The 16,877-nt window shown below is 41.7% G+C and overlaps 1 protein-coding gene across 3 annotated transcripts in view; it reads left to right on the plus strand.

Annotated features, from left to right (window-relative positions):
- Positions 1-3,487: 3,487 nt before the first annotated feature.
- The window catches only part of lsp1a (lymphocyte specific protein 1 a), a 75,621-nt gene continuing 62,231 nt past the window's right edge, over positions 3,488-16,877 (plus strand). Inside the window, exon 1 of one of the 3 annotated variants that reach the window (XM_014124560.3) lies at positions 3,488-3,886. In XM_014124560.3, the coding sequence (XP_013980035.1) occupies positions 3,828-3,886 (59 nt within the window). In that variant the 5' untranslated portion in view covers positions 3,488-3,827. The remainder of the gene's footprint in view (positions 3,887-16,877) is intronic. The other 2 variants (XM_014124558.3, XM_014124559.3) reach the window with 2 other exon arrangements.

The raw sequence follows: 16,877 nt of genomic DNA on the forward strand, positions 1-16,877 counted from the left end.
AGGGTAATCAGTCACCCCCAGTGCACAAACTGATTGAATCAACAATGTTTATTGCACATTTTGTTGTGTTACAGGCTGAAATCAAAATGGATAAAATACTTTTTTTTCTCACACAATACCCCATAATGACAAAGTGAAAACATGTTTTCAAATGTATTGAAAATGAAATACAGAAATATCTAATTTACATAAGTATTCAAACCCCTGAGTCAATACATTTAGAATCACCTTTGGCAGTGATTACAGCTGTGAGTCTTTCTGGGTAAGTATAAGAGCTTGCACACGTGGATTGTATAATATTTGCCCATTATTCTAGTCAAACGTCTTCAACCTCTGTCAAATTGGTTGTCCTGTAATACTTTGTTTAAAGTGAGACTCTATATCGCATGATGCTGTATTTAATTTAAAGTCAGAACCCTTTGGTCATTCATAACACATACATAAATGCCTTGTATCGTATTATGCTGTACTTACTATAAAGTCAGACACCTTTGGTCATTCATAACACATACATAAAGGCGTAATGATGTAAACACAAATGTATTAACCATTAGGGAATTATCACTAGCAGCTAAAACAAATAAACATTAAAGGCATGTTTAAATCATACATGTCCTTTTATTTGTAAAGTTTCAAATAGTCCAGCAATGCAATTACACTACTGTTCAAAAGTTTGGGGTCACTTAGAAATGTCCTTGTTTTTGAAAGAAAAGCACATTTTTTGTCCATTAAAAAAAACATAGAATTGTTCAGAAATACAGTGTAGACATTGTTAATGTTGTAAATGACTATTGTAGCTGGTGAATATCTAAATAGGCGTACAGTGGCCCATTATCAGCAACCATCACTCCTGTGTTCCCGTGGCACGCTGTGTTAGCTAATCCAAGTTCATAATTTTAAAAGGCTAATTGATCATTAGAAAACCCTTTTGCAATTACGTTAGCACAGCTGAAAACTGTTGTTCTGATTAAAGAAGCAATAAAACTGCCCTTCTTTAGACTAGTTGAGTATCTGGAGCATCAGCATTTTTGGGTTCGATTACAGTGCACAACTGAGCAAGAGGACAAGTACATTAGAGTGTCTAGTTTGAGAAACAGACACCTCACAAGTCCTCAACTGGCAGCTTCATTAAATAGTACCCGCAACGTCAACGTCAACAATGAAGAGGCGACTCCGGGATGATAATTAGATTTCCAATTTTGTTGTTTTTCTATTAAAAAAGTGTGAAAGAAAAGTGTGAAAAAATGACACGGTTATAAATGCTTTGTGAAGCCTCAATTGAATATGATTTATAATGCCTTTATTAAGCTGTGCTTATGCCACCCTTTATATAGAATTTACGTAATAATTTACTTAGTGGGTTATGTCACATTTGACAATGGCGGTTATGTCACACAGCAATGCCTCTTTTAAAAACTCTTTACAAACCATGTCATTTAAAGCAGGACCAAATTTCAACAACAAAAAATCCACTTTGTGTGTATATGGTGAGAACCTTTTTGATCCATTTTGAATTCAGGCTGTAACACAACAAAATATAAATTTTCAATTTAAAAATAGACGATGCATATAGGCCTAGGGTTTCAAGCTTTGGTTGATTTCAAATGTAATCTTCAAGTTAATCATTAATATGTTGGGTTCATGTCTCCATCTCAACCAAAAATCTACATTAAAGAATAGGCCAACATCAAATCAATCTTCATTTAAAGTGCATTTAAAGTATGATTTGATTAGATTTCATCTTATTCTTTCATTTAGATATTTGATTGAGATGGAGACGTGAATCCAACATATTAATGATTAACTTCAAGATTACATTTAAAATCAACCAACGCTTGAAACCCTAGGCCTATATGCAATTCAGCATATCAATTATTAATTTGTAGACAAACTGGAATTCAAGCCAGACTAAGTCTGTGGCACAAAAGATACATCTCCTTCAAATGTTGCTATTTGTATTTATTAGGGATCCCCATAGCTGCTGCCATGACAGCAGCTACTCTTCCTGGGATCCAAACACACCAAAACACTTACATTACACACAAAACAAAAGATTAAACAGTACGTCATATAACAGCGCTACACTACTACATATCCACAACACAAAATGCAGGATACCACCATTCAACAATATTAAAATGTACTTGTGTGAAAAGTTTGGTTGCATTGACGACACACAATTCAATATCACTTTTGCAATACAGTAAACAGTAAATGGTTCAGTACTCCAGCACATTCGATTTGAAATAATACAATGATTCTGTGGTGCAGACTGTCAGCTTTGATTTGAGGGTCTTTTCATCCATATCAGGAGAACCATTTAAAAATTACAGCACTTTTTGTATGTACGCTCTTAGAAAAAAGGGTTCCAAAATTATTATTTTGCCCATAGGAGAACCCTTTGTAACAGTATTTATTCAACCTTAAAATGAGAAACAACCATGGCCACATTTTGAGGATATTGTAACTATATGTAATCATAGAACGTGTGCATTTTCAAGATAACATTGCTATAGTAATCTGCGCAGAATCTCGAACAGCCTTGATCACTTGCACTATTTACTTTTAATGTAATCTCAACTGCAATCCAGATTATTTGGTTGTGCGATTATATGAAGCACATTGATAATACATTAAGTTGTTGTATTAATACACAATATCTGACATTGTATTCCCATTTGAAAGTTGTTGTGCTTTTAAATGGTTTAAAGTGTTGTGATAACACATTTAGATGACAACTAAGGGCTCGTATTGCCAAAGATCAGCGCTATAGCGCGATTGAAATTTAAAGGCAATGTTCCCGGGTTTGCAGAGACTGCATCCACGGTAAATGCTGCATTTATCGTCTCAATCGGAAATGACCTTTCAAATTTCGGATTGAATCGAGCCCTAACCCAGAATTCTGACATTGTTTTTCAAAATCGAATTTGGTTGTGCTTTTAGATGGCTGAAAGCATAGTGATAATACATTGGGAATTCAACAAACTTCTGTCTGTCTTTCTGAATGTGTGCATAAAGCATGAAATCCCATTGATCAACGCCTCAACCAAATATGACCAAAATTTCCACGTTGAAATGACATGGTGCGCCCAGTAGGCCTTCTCCAAATTCCACATGACTTATATATACATATATATATATATATATATATATATATATAAAACAGAACCTACTCAATATTGCTAATCATTATTAGTAATTCCAGGACCATTAAGTGTTGTTTGTGTCCAAACAGTCATATCTTTATTGTTTTTCTTAATCTTATCTAATCTGAGTGAAACTTGAGATCTGGGGAGTGCATAGGCTGGGCAATAGACAGAGAGACAGGGGTGGGTGTTAGGGGTCTGGATTAGAGAAGTCTGGGTTATCGTTTTACACCTCCCCCAGGGAAAGCCACATGACCCTGCAGAAGGGAGGTAAAAAGATGTTGGGCCACGTTCTGAGCACTCAATGAGAACCACATGTAGGACAGAGGGAGAGGAGGAGGAGAGCGGGAGAGAGGAGGAGGGGAGGTGGGCAGTGACTAAAGCCTGTCTCTGTGAGAGGAAAGAGAGTGCTGCTCTGAACGCTCCTCACATTTTCAACAGGCTGCGCAGGGGACAGGATCTAAGAGACCAGGAAGCCCTGTGTGTGTGTGTATGTGTCTGTGTGTGTGTCCGAGAGTGAATGAGTAGAAAAGGAGTACATAAATCTGTCTTATAGAAACCTCCACGCTGGCCATTGGGCTCAGAACTGGAAGATACAGAGAGGTTACTCTGAGGAAGAAGAGGAGCTACACTGTAATATATTTTATCTGATTAAAGGGGGAAGAAGAGGAGAAAGGAGACATGTCACATGCAATTCCGAGAAGAAACACCAGCAAGCAAGGTTTGCAGAACCTCTTGAAGTGAGTAAAAATATGAATACAGTTTTTGGAGTACAAATAGATTGATTAGAGAAAGAGAGTTTAAGTATGCTGTTTATCAGAAGAGAAGAGCTAGAGACAATTTTTTTTTTAAAGTTATGCCAAACTCTCGGAAATTGTCATAGTGCTATATTATTTTACAGGCAGCATGCTAGAGTAAATTGAGTTGTAGCTCCAGCCCCTTTCTCAAGCTCTTTGTTCTGTGGACACAAGGCAGCAATCAGGTTAATAGTTACTGTGACTGAGGCACAGGTACTGTGTGGATAAAACAGCACACAACTCTAACAAACGAAGCAGCTGGAAAATTGAAGACAAAATACTGTATACTAATCTATGAATGGTCTTCAATTACAGCTGAGTTGGTGTTCCACGTATGGACGTGAGTCAGAACCTGTCCTCATTTAACTCAGAACAGCCTTTCTTGGCTGAGGAAAACGGCTGCATTAATTTGTCTAAAATCCACATTTCATAAAAGAATACACTGAACTATTCGATCTACTGCATAATATTATCCATATGTTAAACCATGTGTCCATATATCCCCAGTTCTGGCTAGCCTCTCCTTAGTAAACATGTTTGTCTGATTGGGCACCAGAGGGAAGGATCAGTGTTCTGTACTGTAGATGTGGGTCAGAGATCAGAGATCAGATCACACAGCAGCATACACAAAGCGTCTCAGAGTAGAAGTGCTGATCAAGGATCAGTTTTGCCTTTTAATCACGTGCCTTTTAAATCACAATGACTAAGAGGGGGGACCTGATCCTAAATCAGCACTCTTAATCTGAGACGCTTTATAAATACAGGCCCTGGGCTTTCTCCTGCTGCTCTGATTACAGGAGGGGGTATTCAATGACCATTGCCCTGGGTCTTATCACTGTTGACACAACCTGGACAGGGACTGAAGCAGAGCACCACTCTGTCACCAGAGACAGACCTTTTCATCAGCCCTCCTGACTGGGTGGTTTGTTGTTCCTTTAGGAGGCTTGGGGGGTGGTGGAAGAGAGATGGAGAGAGAAGTAGAGAGAGAGAGAGAGAGAGAGAGAGAGAAAGCATGCGTGAGAGAGAGAGGGACAGAGAGAGGGCAGAAAAGAGAGATAAAGAGAAAGATTATGAAAGAGGTGCCCAAGGCTTTCTCTTCTGACTGAAGCTGAGGGAAATTCAGGCAGTGACCTGTGTCAGAAGTGACGGGTGACATGGGTAGCTTGATTGTGAAAGAGGTTGCTTATGGGTGGTGGCATGTTACGTCTTTTTCCTTATTTTTTTATTTCTTCCAGCGTTGCTCTGTGGGAGAAAGCAGGTAGTGAAAGAACAGTTTAGGTACTCTGTAAACTCTCAATATGAAGGGGGGTAGAGCATTGCACAACGCCAGGGTTGTAGGTTTGATTCCCAAGGGGGACCAGTACGAAACAATTTTGCAGAAGAGCATCTGCTAAATGACTGTAAATGGACATAACATGAGACTTAAAATAACATTGATTCCATCTAAAGAGAACCAATACAGTCTCATTAACTAACAGTCTTATTTACTTCCCAGTTTGAAGGAACACTGAATACTGTTTGGGAAAGGGACCTTAAGACACTTCAACCATTATGATCAACAAAAGAATAAGTGAAAGAGAGTGAATGAGTGCTGCATTCAGTCATCAATGAAAATACAATCCTTTTGTTTTGATTGTGTTATCAGAGTTTTCCAGTGTTGTAAATGGGAGAGGAGAGGCAGGCTTGAGGATTTCAGGTGTAGCAGAGCAGGTGTGGTTTGTCAAACAGCTGAGAGTTGAGGCTTAGGCTGCTCAGAGGGTGTGGAATATAGATACATTTTTGTGGGTATTTTTTCAGTGCTGCCAAAACTATTTTTTCTCGCACACTCAAATCAAATCAAATTCTATTTGTAACATACACATGGTTAGCAGATGTTAATGCGAGTGTAGCGAAATGCTTGTGCTTCTAGTTCTGACCATGCAGTAATATCTAACAAGTAATCTAACCTAACAATTTCACAACAACTACCTTATACACAACTGTAAAGGAATGAATAAGAATATGTAGATAAAAATATATGAATGAGCGATGGCCAAACGGCATAGGCAAGATGCAGTAGATGGTACAGAGTACAGTATATACATTTGAGATGAGTAATGTAGGGTATGTAAACATTATATAAAGTGTCATTGTTAAAAGTGGCTAGTGATACATTTATTACATACATTTTTCCATTATTAAAGTGGCTAGAGATGAGTCATTATGTTGGCAGCAGCCGCTCAATGTTAGTGATGGCTGTTTAACAGTCTGATGACCTTGAGCTAGAAGCAGTGTTTTCAGTCTCTCGGTCCCAGCTTTGATGCACCTGTACTGACCTTGCCTTCTGGATGATAGCGGGGTGAACAGGCAGTGGCTCGGGTGGTTGTTGCCCTTGATGTGCTTTTTGGCCTTCCTATGACATCGGGTGGTGTAGGTGTCCTGGAGAGCAGGTAGTTTACCCCCGGTGATGCTTTGTGCAGACCTCACTACCCTCTGGAGAGCCTTGCGGTTGTGGGTGGAGCAGTTGCTGTACCAGGCGGTGATACAGCCCGACAGGATGCTCTCGATTGTGCATCTGTAAAAGTTTGTGAGTGTTTTTGGTGACAAGCCAAATTTCTTCAGCCTCCTGAGTTTGAAGAGGCCTTCTTCACCACGCTGTCTGTGTGGGAGGACCATTTCAGTTTGTCCGTGATGTGTATGCCGAGGAACTTAAACCTTTTCACCTTCTCCACTACTGTCCAGTCGATGTGGATAGGGGGGTGCTCCCTCTGCTGTTTCCTGAAGACCACGATCATCTTCTTTGTTTTGTTGACATTGAGTGAGAGGTTATTTTCCTGACACCAGACTCCGAGGGCCCTCACCTCTTCCCTGTAGGCCGTCTCGTCGTTGTTGGTAATCAAGTCTGCCACTGAAGTGTCGTCTGCAAACTTGATGATTGAGTTGGAGGCATGCATGGCCACACAGTCATGGGTGAACAGGGAGTACAGGAGAGGGCTGAGAATGCACCTGTGTGGGGACCCAGTGTTGAGGATCAGCGTGGTGGAGATGTTGTTACCTACCCTCACCACCTGGGGGCAGCCTGTCACAAAGTCCAGGACCCAGTTGCACAGGGCGGGGTCGAGACCCAGGGTCTCAAGCTTAATGATGAGTTTGGAGGGTACTATAGTGTTAAATGCTGAGCTGTAGTCGATGAACAGCATTCTTACATAGGTATTCCTCTTGTCCAGATGGGTTAGGGCAGTGTGCAGTGTGATTGCAATTTCATCATCTGTGGACCTATTGGGGCAGTAATCAAATTGCAGTGGGTCTAGGGTGTCAGGTAGGGTGAAGGTGATATGGTCCTTAACTAGTCTCTCAAAGCACTTCATGATGACGAAAGTGAGTGCTACAGGGCGATAGTCATTTAGCTCAGTTACCTTCGCTTTCTTGGCAACAGGAACAATGGTGGCCCTCTTGAAGCATGTGGAAACAGCAGACTGGGATAAGGATTGATTGAATATGTCCGTAAACACACCAGCCAGCTGGTCTGCGCATGCTCTGAGGACGCAGCTGGGGATGCCGTCTGGGCCGGCAGCCTTGCGGGGGTTAACACGTTTAAATGTTTTACTCACGTTGGCTGCAGTGAAGGAGAGCCCACAGGTTTTGGTACCGGGCCATGTCAGTGGCACTGTATTGTCCTCAAAGCGAGCAAAGAAGTTGTTTAGTTTGTCTGGGAGCAAGACATCGCGGTCCGCGATGGGCCTGGTTTTGCTTTTGTAGTCCGTGATTGACTGTAGACCCTGCCACATACCTCTCGTGTTTGAGCCGTTGAATTGCGACTCTACTTTGTCTCTATACTGACGCTTAGCTTGTTTGATTGCCTTGCGGAGGGAATAGCTACACTGTTTGTATTCGGTCATGTTTACGGTCACCTTGCCCTGATTAAAAGCAGTGGTTCGCACTTTCAGTTTTGCATGAATGCTGCCATCAATCCACAGTTTCTGGTTGGGGAATGTTTTAATAGATGCTGTGGGTACAACATCACCAATGCACTTGCTAATAAACTTGCTCACCTTATCAGCGTATTCATCAATGTTGTTGTCCGACGCTATGCAGAACATATCCCATTCCACGTGATCGAAGCAATCTTGAAGCGTGGAATCAGATTGGTCGGACCAGCGTTGAACAGACCTGAGCAAGGGCGCTTCCTGTTTTAGTTTCTGTCTATAGGCTGGGAGCAACAAAATGGAGTCGTGGTCAGATTTCCCGAAAGGAGGGCAGGGGAGGGCTTTATTTGCGTCGCGGAAGTTAGAATAACAATGATCCAGGGTTTTGCCAGCCCGGATCGCGCATTCAATATGCTGATAAAATTTAGGGAGCCTTGTTTTCAGATTAGCCTTGTTAAAATCCACAGCTACAATAAATGCAGCCTCAGGATATGTGGTTCCCAGTTTACATAGAGTCAAATGAAGTTCTTTCAGGGCCATCGATGTGTCTGCTTGGGGGAGATATACACGACTATGATTATGATCGAAGAGAATTCTCTTGGTAGATAATGCGGTCGGCATTTGATTGTAAGGAATTCTATGTCAGGTGAACAAAAGGACTTGAGTTCCTGTATGTTGTTATGATCACACCACGTCTCGTTAATCATAAGGCATGCATCCCCGCCCTTCTTCTTACAAGAGACATGTTTGTTTCTGTCGGCGCGATGCGTGAAGAAGCCAGGTGGCTGTACCAACTCTGATGTCGTATCCCGAGTGAGCCATGCTTCCGTGAAACAAAGAACGTTACAATCTCTGATGTCTCTCTGGAAGGCAAACCTTGCTCGGATTTCATCTACCTTGTTGTCAAGAGACTGGACATTGGCGAGTAGTATGCTCGGGAGCGGTGCGCGATGTGCCCGTCTACGGAGCCTGACCAGAAGACCGCTCCGTCTGCCCATTCTGCAGCGCTGTTGTTTTGGGTCATCGGCTGGGATCCGATCCATTGTCCTGGGTGGTGGACCAAACAGGGGATCCACTTCGGGAAAGTCGTATTCCTGGTCGTAATGTTGGTGAGTTGACGTTGCTCTTATATCCAATAGTTCCTCCCGACTGTATGTAATAAAACCTACAATTTCCTGGGGTAACAATGTAAGAAATAACACATAAAAAAACAAAATACTGCATAGTTTCCTAGGAACGCGAAGCGAGGCGGCCATCACTGTCGGCGCCGGAGAGCCACTTGTCTCTCACACACTTGTCCCTTTGAAATGCTCTGTCAGTTGCTTTGACATGCCAATGAGAACGCTGTTTGTCTTTAGGCACGGTGTTAAAGATGTGATTAACATCCAAAGATAGCATGTTTCAAACTGGTGTCTTCCCACACGTTTTTGATTAACATGATTATGGCTGCGTGTGTGTGATACATTTTACTAGCCTTCTTGTTTACTCTGATGTTGCCATTTCTGAGTTAGGATGTTTTTACACATATCATACTGTAGACATAATTCTAGAAAATGTATGAGGGGAGGTGCCACTGGGCACAGATGTCAGTTCAAGTTTTAATTTACATTTGATTGAGTTGTCAACTAATGTGAATTCAACATGAAATCAAACATTTGAAACATGTCATTGTATTTAGGTTTAAAGTTCCCAAAATTCCTTTTCATTGATGACATTCTGCGAATCCATTCAGTTGATTCAATGTCATAAAATGTTCGTTTTTGTTGAAATCATATGGAAACAACGTTGGTTCAGCCAGTTTGTGTCCAGTGAGATATCGCTTAAATTAACTGTCCAGTGTTCCCAGATTACTATGAAATATGACCTATAATTACATACAATTTGAGTGAAGTGGTTCTCCTTCCAAAAAGTGTTAATTATGTTAAAAATAAGATTTTCCAAGTTGTAATGGTGTGGGCATAACCCAACAACAGAATAGTGTGGGCATATACCGGTCATTAGACCGCTGATTGGCCAGCGTAACCCAACAACAGAATGGTGTGGGTGTATACCGTTCATTAGACTGCTGATTGGCCAGCTCATCCTCCTCAGATGTATGACATCATATTCTATAAGTGAATAGCAAGCATTTTCTAAACGGTCTGTTTGAGAAAAGTTTGATGTGGGGTTTTTTTAAGTGTTTTTTTTCTCCAATTTATTCTTTGACCACAAATTTGAGTATAAGATGAGTCAACAACATTATTTGGGTATGAGTTAACAGAACAGGCAGTGGTGGAAAAAGTACTCAATTGTCATACTTGAGTAAAAGTAAAGATACCTTTATAGAAAATGACTCAAGTAAAAGTGAAAGTCACCCAGGAAAATATTACATGAGTTAAAAGTCAAAGTATCTGGTCTCAAATGTACTTAAGTACAGTGGTGGAAAAAGTACTCAATTGTCATACTTCCATATTTTAAGCAAAACAGATGCCAGCCAGAGACACATTCCCATACTCAGAGGCAGTAGGGATGACAATGCATTATATTGATAGGTGCATAAATTGGACTATGTTGCTGTCCTGCCTGAGCATTTAAAATGTAGTACTTTCGGGTGTAGGGGAACATTTCTGGGAGTAAAAGTACATATTTTCTTTAGGAATGTAGTGGAGTAAAAGTAAAAGTTGTCAAAAATATAAATAATAAAGTAGATATACTCCCCCAAAAAACGACTTAAGTAGTACTTTAAGTATTTTACTTATGTACTTTACACCACTGAGTGAGGGAACCGTTAGGAGGGGAGTAGAATGCTCTTCAACCAATGTGTTTAGGGAACAGTCATAAACACTACAGCCAGGCCAGGGAGTGCATCAGAGCAAGGTCCCAAGAAGCACTTGGGCTAATCCTCAGTGCAGATGGTACCACTCTGGGAGAGTGGAGAGAGATGGATGACATCAGCTTCAGACAGACACTCCTCCATCCCATCCCTTCCTTAGAAAGTGTCTGATTATGCCAAACCTCTCATCCGCTTGTTTAAAGGTTCTGTTGCCTCAGATATACTATCAAGTGAGTCCCATCCCCATCCCATCATTAGAAGGTGTCTGACAATGCCAAACCCTTGTAGTCTTTTGGAAGTGTTTTTGTATTTTTTACAGATTTTCACCCCTGCAACGAAAGTGTTTTTCAGTTTGTTCATGAACCCTCATTATCTTGTCTAAATGTTATGTTGTCTCAGATTTACTATCAAGTGAGAAAGAGATATTGATGTTAGAAGCCAAACAAACTCAAAGTTTAGTCTTATTATTGATAAAAAGCACTCTTACACTAAGCAATTAAACTGCCCTCTCAGAAAAATCACTTGACATAAGCCTAGCTTGGCCAGCTGCGCTTGTGTCCTAGAGATTTTTCTGAGATTGTTTCCATTTTTGTTCTGTTAGTTTTTGTTGGTATTGACACGCCGCTCTTTGAGGTACCAGATGAGGGCCTCTAAACACGTTTTATCTCATGTTGTAACATTCATTTGAATGGGTCAAGAAAGGCATGTTGGTCTGTTTTGAATGAAGTGAGAGAGCGACAGAGAGATTGAGGGCGCCTCCTCTGATAGATACATAAACTATAATATCCCACACAGTGAGATAAGATAATATGCAAATGGTTTCACCAGAGCTGCTCAATGGGCAGCTTTATCATGGTATTCCAAGCCGTTGACAAATTACGTGCTCATATACAGTTCCAGTGAAAAGTTTGGACACACCTACTCATTCAAGGGTTTTTCTTTATTTTTTACAATTTTCTACATTGTAGAATAATAGTGAAGACATCAAAACTTTGAAATAGCACATATGGAATCATGTAGTAACCAAAAAAGTGTTAAACAAATCAAAATATATTTTAGATTCTTCAAAGTAGACACCCTTTGCCGTAATGACATCTTTGCGTTCTCTCAACAAACTTAAAAAATATATATATTTCACCTTTATTTAACCAGGTAGGCCAGTTGAGAACAAGTTCTCATTTAAAACTGCGACCTGGCCAAGATAAAAACAAAGCAGTGCGACAAAAACAACAACACAGAGTTACACATTAAAAAAACTTACAGTCAATAACACAATAGAAAAGAAAAATAGAAAAATCTATGTACAGTGTGTGCAAATGTAGAAGAGTTGGGAGCTAGGCAATAAATAAGCCATAGAGGTGAAATAATTACAATTTAGCATTAATACTGGAGTGATAGACGTGCAGATGATGACGTGCAAGTAGAGATACTGGGGTGCAAAAGAGCAAGAAGGTAAGTAATAATATGGGGATGAGGTAGTTGGGTGTGCTATTTACAGATTGGCTGTGTACAGGTACAGTGATCGTAAGCTGCTCTGACAGCTGATGCTTAAAGTTAGAGAGGGAGATATAAGGCTCCAGCTTCAGAGATTTTTGCAATTCGTTGACCAGTGCAATATACCTGCTGGAGCGCATGCTACGGGTGGGTGTTACTATGGTGACCAGTGAGCTGAGATAAGGCGGCGCTTTACCTAGCAAAGATTATAGATGACATTATAGATGACCTGGAGCCAGTGGGTTTCGCAACGGATATGTAGAGGGCCAGCCAACGAGAGCATACAGGTCGCAGTGGTGGGTAGTGTGTGGGGCTTTGGTGACAAAACGGATGACACTGTGGTAGACTACTGGATGTATTCTATCACAGTAGTCACCTGGAATGAGGTAGTCACCTGGAATGTTTTTCCAACAGTCTTGAAGGAGTTCCCACATATGCTGCGCACTTGTTGGCTGTTTTTCCTTCATTCAGCGGTCCAACTCATCCCAAACCATCTCAATTGTGTTGAGGTCTGGTAATTGTGGAGCCCAGGTCATCTGATGCAGCACTCCATCACTCTCCTTCTAGGTAAAATAGCCCTTACAGAGCCTGTAGGTGTGTTGGTTCATTGTCCTGCTGAAAACAAATGATAGTCCCACTAAGTGCAAACCAAATGGGATGGCCTATCGCTGCAGAATTCTGTGGTAGCAATGCTGGTTGTTTGCCTTGAATTCTAAAGAAATCACAGACAGTGTCACCAGCAAAGCACTCCCACACATCACACCTCCTCCTCCAGGCTTCATGGTGGGAACCACACATGCGGAGATCATCCTTTCACCTACTTTGCGTCTCTCACAAAGACACGGCGGTTGGAACCAAAAATGTCACATTTTGGACTCATCAGACCAAAGGACAGATTTCCACCGGTCAAATATCCATTGCTCGTGTTTCTTGGCCCAAGCAAGTCTCTTCTTCTTATTGGTGTCCTTTAGTAGTGGTTTCTTTGCCGCAATTCAACCATGAAGGCCTGATTCACGCAGTCTCTGAACAGTTGATGTTGAGATGTGTCTTTTACTTGAACTCTGTGAAGCATTTATTTGGACTGTAATTTCTGAGGCTGGTAACTCTAATTAATTTATCCTCTGCAGCAGAAGTAACTCTGGATTTTTCTCTCCTGTGGCAGTCCTCATGAGAGCCAGTTTCATCACAGAGCTTGATGGTTTTTGTGACTGTACTTGAAGAAACTTTCAAAGTTCTTGAATTGTTCCCGGATTGACTGACCTTCATGTCTTAAAATAATGATGGACTGTTGTTTGTCTTTGCTTATTTGAGCTGTTCTTGCCATAATATGGACTTGGTCTTTTACCAAATAGAGCCATCTTCTGTATACCTTGTCACAGCACAACTGAATGTCTCAAACTCATTAACACTTTTTTGGGGGTTACTACATGATTCCATATATGTTATTGCATTGTTTATTGTTGATACAATGTACATTGATACAATGTAGATAATAGTAAAAAAGAAAGAAACCCCTTGAATGAGTATGTCCGTCCAAACTTTTGACCAAATAAGAATACGAACAAAGTAAATTACATTATAATAGAATAAACATTTGAGCATAAGTATAATACAGGAACACACAATTTAAAATACAATATTTACACGAATATTGGGGAAGGAGGGATGGGGCAAATGTATCAATTGAGAAGTATAATAAGAGTCTGGTAGCAACAGTTGTGATGTGTGCTAAGGTGAGGAGAATCAGAGCAGGTGGTCATGTTGCAACCGGTCAGGATGCTCTCGATGGTGTGGCAGCAGTATTTGGGTGGCATGTATTTGGGTGGCATGCCGAATTTCTTCAGCCGCCTTAAGAAGTAGAGACACTGTTGCACCCTCTTGACAAGAGTGGTGGTGTTGTTGGTTCATGACAAGTCCTTGGTGATGTGGATGCCAATGAACTTGAAACTCGTGACTCTCTCTACTACAGTCCCATTGATAGGGATTGGGGCATGTTCCCTCCTCTGCTTCCTGAAGTCAACAATCAACTGCTTTGTTTTGATGACGTTGAAGAAGAGTTTGTTGTCCTGACACCACAATGCCAGTAAACTTACCTCCCTGTAGGCTGACTCGTCATTTGGTTATCATGCCTACAACCGTGGTGTCATCAGAAAACTTGATGATAGAGTTGGTGTCGTGTTAAGGCACGCAGTCATGGGTGAACAGGGAGTACAGCAGAGGACTGAGGACACACCCCTGGGGGGCTCTGATGTTAATAGTCAGTGTGGAGGAGGTGTTGTTGCCATTTCTCACGGCCTATAGTCTGCCCGTCAGGAAGTCCAGGGTCCAATTGCAGAGGGTGGTGCCAAGACCCAGGGCTCTGAGCTTGATGTCAAGCTTGGAGGGAACATAAGCGTTGAATACTGAACAGCAGTCAATGAAAAGCATTCTCACATAGGTTTTCCTCTTGTCCAGATGTGTTACGGCTGTGTGAATAGCGATGGAAATGGCATATTCCGTGGATTTGCTGGAGAGGTAGGAAAATTGGAGTGGGTCTAGTGTGGCTGGCATCCTGGCATTAATGTTGGCCAGCCTCTCAAAGCACTTCATGATGACCGTGGTGAGCGCGACGGGGCACTAGTCATTTGGGCATGTCACCTTGTTTTTCTTGGACACCGGGATGATGGTGGTCCCTTAAAGCAGGTGGGGACTACAGCCTGGGACAGGGACAGGTTGAATATGTTCAAGAAGATGCCCGCAAAGAAGACGCCCGCCAGCTAGTCAGCATACACTCTGAGGACACGACCAGGGATGACAACTGGGGCCAGCGGCTTTGTGAGTATTCACTCTTTTGAGAGTTTTCCTCACATCAGCCTTGGAGATCGAAAACACTTGGTTGTCCAGTGCAGCGAGAGTCTTCCTGGATGGATTGGTATTTTCTTCCTCGAAGCTAGCGTAGAATGTGTTAAGCTCATCTGGGAGGGAGGCTTCGGTGGGCAACTCACAGCTGGATTTTCCTTTGTAGTCTGTGATAGTCTGTAGTCCTTGCCACAAGAAACCCGTCTGAGTTGTCGAACATCAATTCAAGTTCGAGTCTGTATTGTCTTTTTGCATGGATTTGCGGTGCTCGGACCTGCTTGCGTTGTTTGCGTGGCGCACCACCGAGTCATCTGGGTTCCCAGATGTAGTAAATTAGCTGTGCTCCTCTCATTTCGTAACTTGTTCAACCACTTCTTGGAAAATTCATCTCTTCAGTATCGTCAACAACATGGTATTGTGTCAAGCTGATGTAATGGCCTCCACACAGTAACTGTTCTAACTTGTTTCATGACAACCATGAGATCATCATGGAAAGGTTTCCCAGCACCCCCTCCTCAGTGTCTGTCTGTCTGTCTTTTATCAGGGGATGTTATAATTTCATAATGCAGCGAGAAAACAACATAACTTATTTTGTTAAACATGTGTTATTAACCTTTCTAATTTACGCTAATAACGACTTTGTTTGTGAAATGCTTACTTTGTTACCTAATGCATCTGTAGTCATGTATTACTTTACTACTTAAAACGGTCAAGCAAACGGTGTGTTTATGTACAAATTCTACACAACAGCAGGAATACAGTGAGGGAAAAAAGTATTTGATACACTGCTGATTTTGTACGTTTGACCACTGACAAAGAAATGATCAGTCTATAATTTTAATGGTAGGTTTATTTGAACAGTGAGAGACAGAATAACAACAACAAAAAATCAAGAAAAAATACACGTCAAAAATGTTATAAATTGATTTGCATTTTAATGAGGGAAATAAGTATTTGACTCCTCTGCAAAACATGACTTAGTACTTGGTGGCAAAACCCTTGTTGGCAATCACAGAGGTCAGACGTTTCTTGTAATTGGCCACCAGGGTTGCATACATCTCAGGAGGGATTTTGTCCCACTCCTCTTTGCAGATCTTCTCCAAGTCATTAAGGTTTCGAGGCTGACGTTTGGCAACTCGAACGTTCAGCTCCCTCCACAGATTTTCTATGGGATTAAGGTCTTGAGACTGGCAAGGCCAATCCAGGACCTTAATGTGCTTCTTCTTGAGCCACTCCTTTGTTGCCTTGGCTGTGTGTTTTGGGTCATTGTCATGCTGGAATACCCATCCACGACCCATTTTCAATGCCCTGGCTGAGGGAAGGAGGTTCTCACCCAAGATTTGACGGTACATGGCCCCATCCATCGTCCCTTTGATGTGGTGAAGTTGTCCTGTCCCCTTAGCAGAAACAAATGAAGAAAGAAATGCGTGTGTTTTCTCTTCCCCACAGCCCAGTCCGTACGTAGTATGCAGTCTGTCACTGTACCCTATTGAAGACCAGCCCTTCAGCACAGATTGCCGATTATAAAGCATAATATTTTCACCTCCATGTTTGACGGTGGGGATGGTGTTCTTGGGGTCATAGGCAGCATTCCTCCTCCTCCAAACACGGCGAGTTGAGTTGATGCCAAAGAGCTCCATTTTGGTCTCATCTGACCACAACACTTTCAACCAGTTGTCCTCTGAATCATTCAGATGTTCATTGGCAAACTTCAGACGGGAATGTATATGTGCTTTCTTGAGAAGGGGGACCTTACGGGCGCTGCAGGATTTCAGTCCTTCACAGCATAGTGTGTTACCAATTGTTTTCTTGATGACTATGGTCCCAGCTGCCTTGAGATCAATGACAAGATCCTCCCGTGTAGTTCTGGGCTGATTCCTCACCG

This window comes from Salmo salar, chromosome 10, assembly GCF_965601325.2.
Source record: "Salmo salar chromosome 10, fSalSal1, whole genome shotgun sequence".
Taxonomy (NCBI): domain Eukaryota; kingdom Metazoa; phylum Chordata; class Actinopteri; order Salmoniformes; family Salmonidae; genus Salmo; species Salmo salar.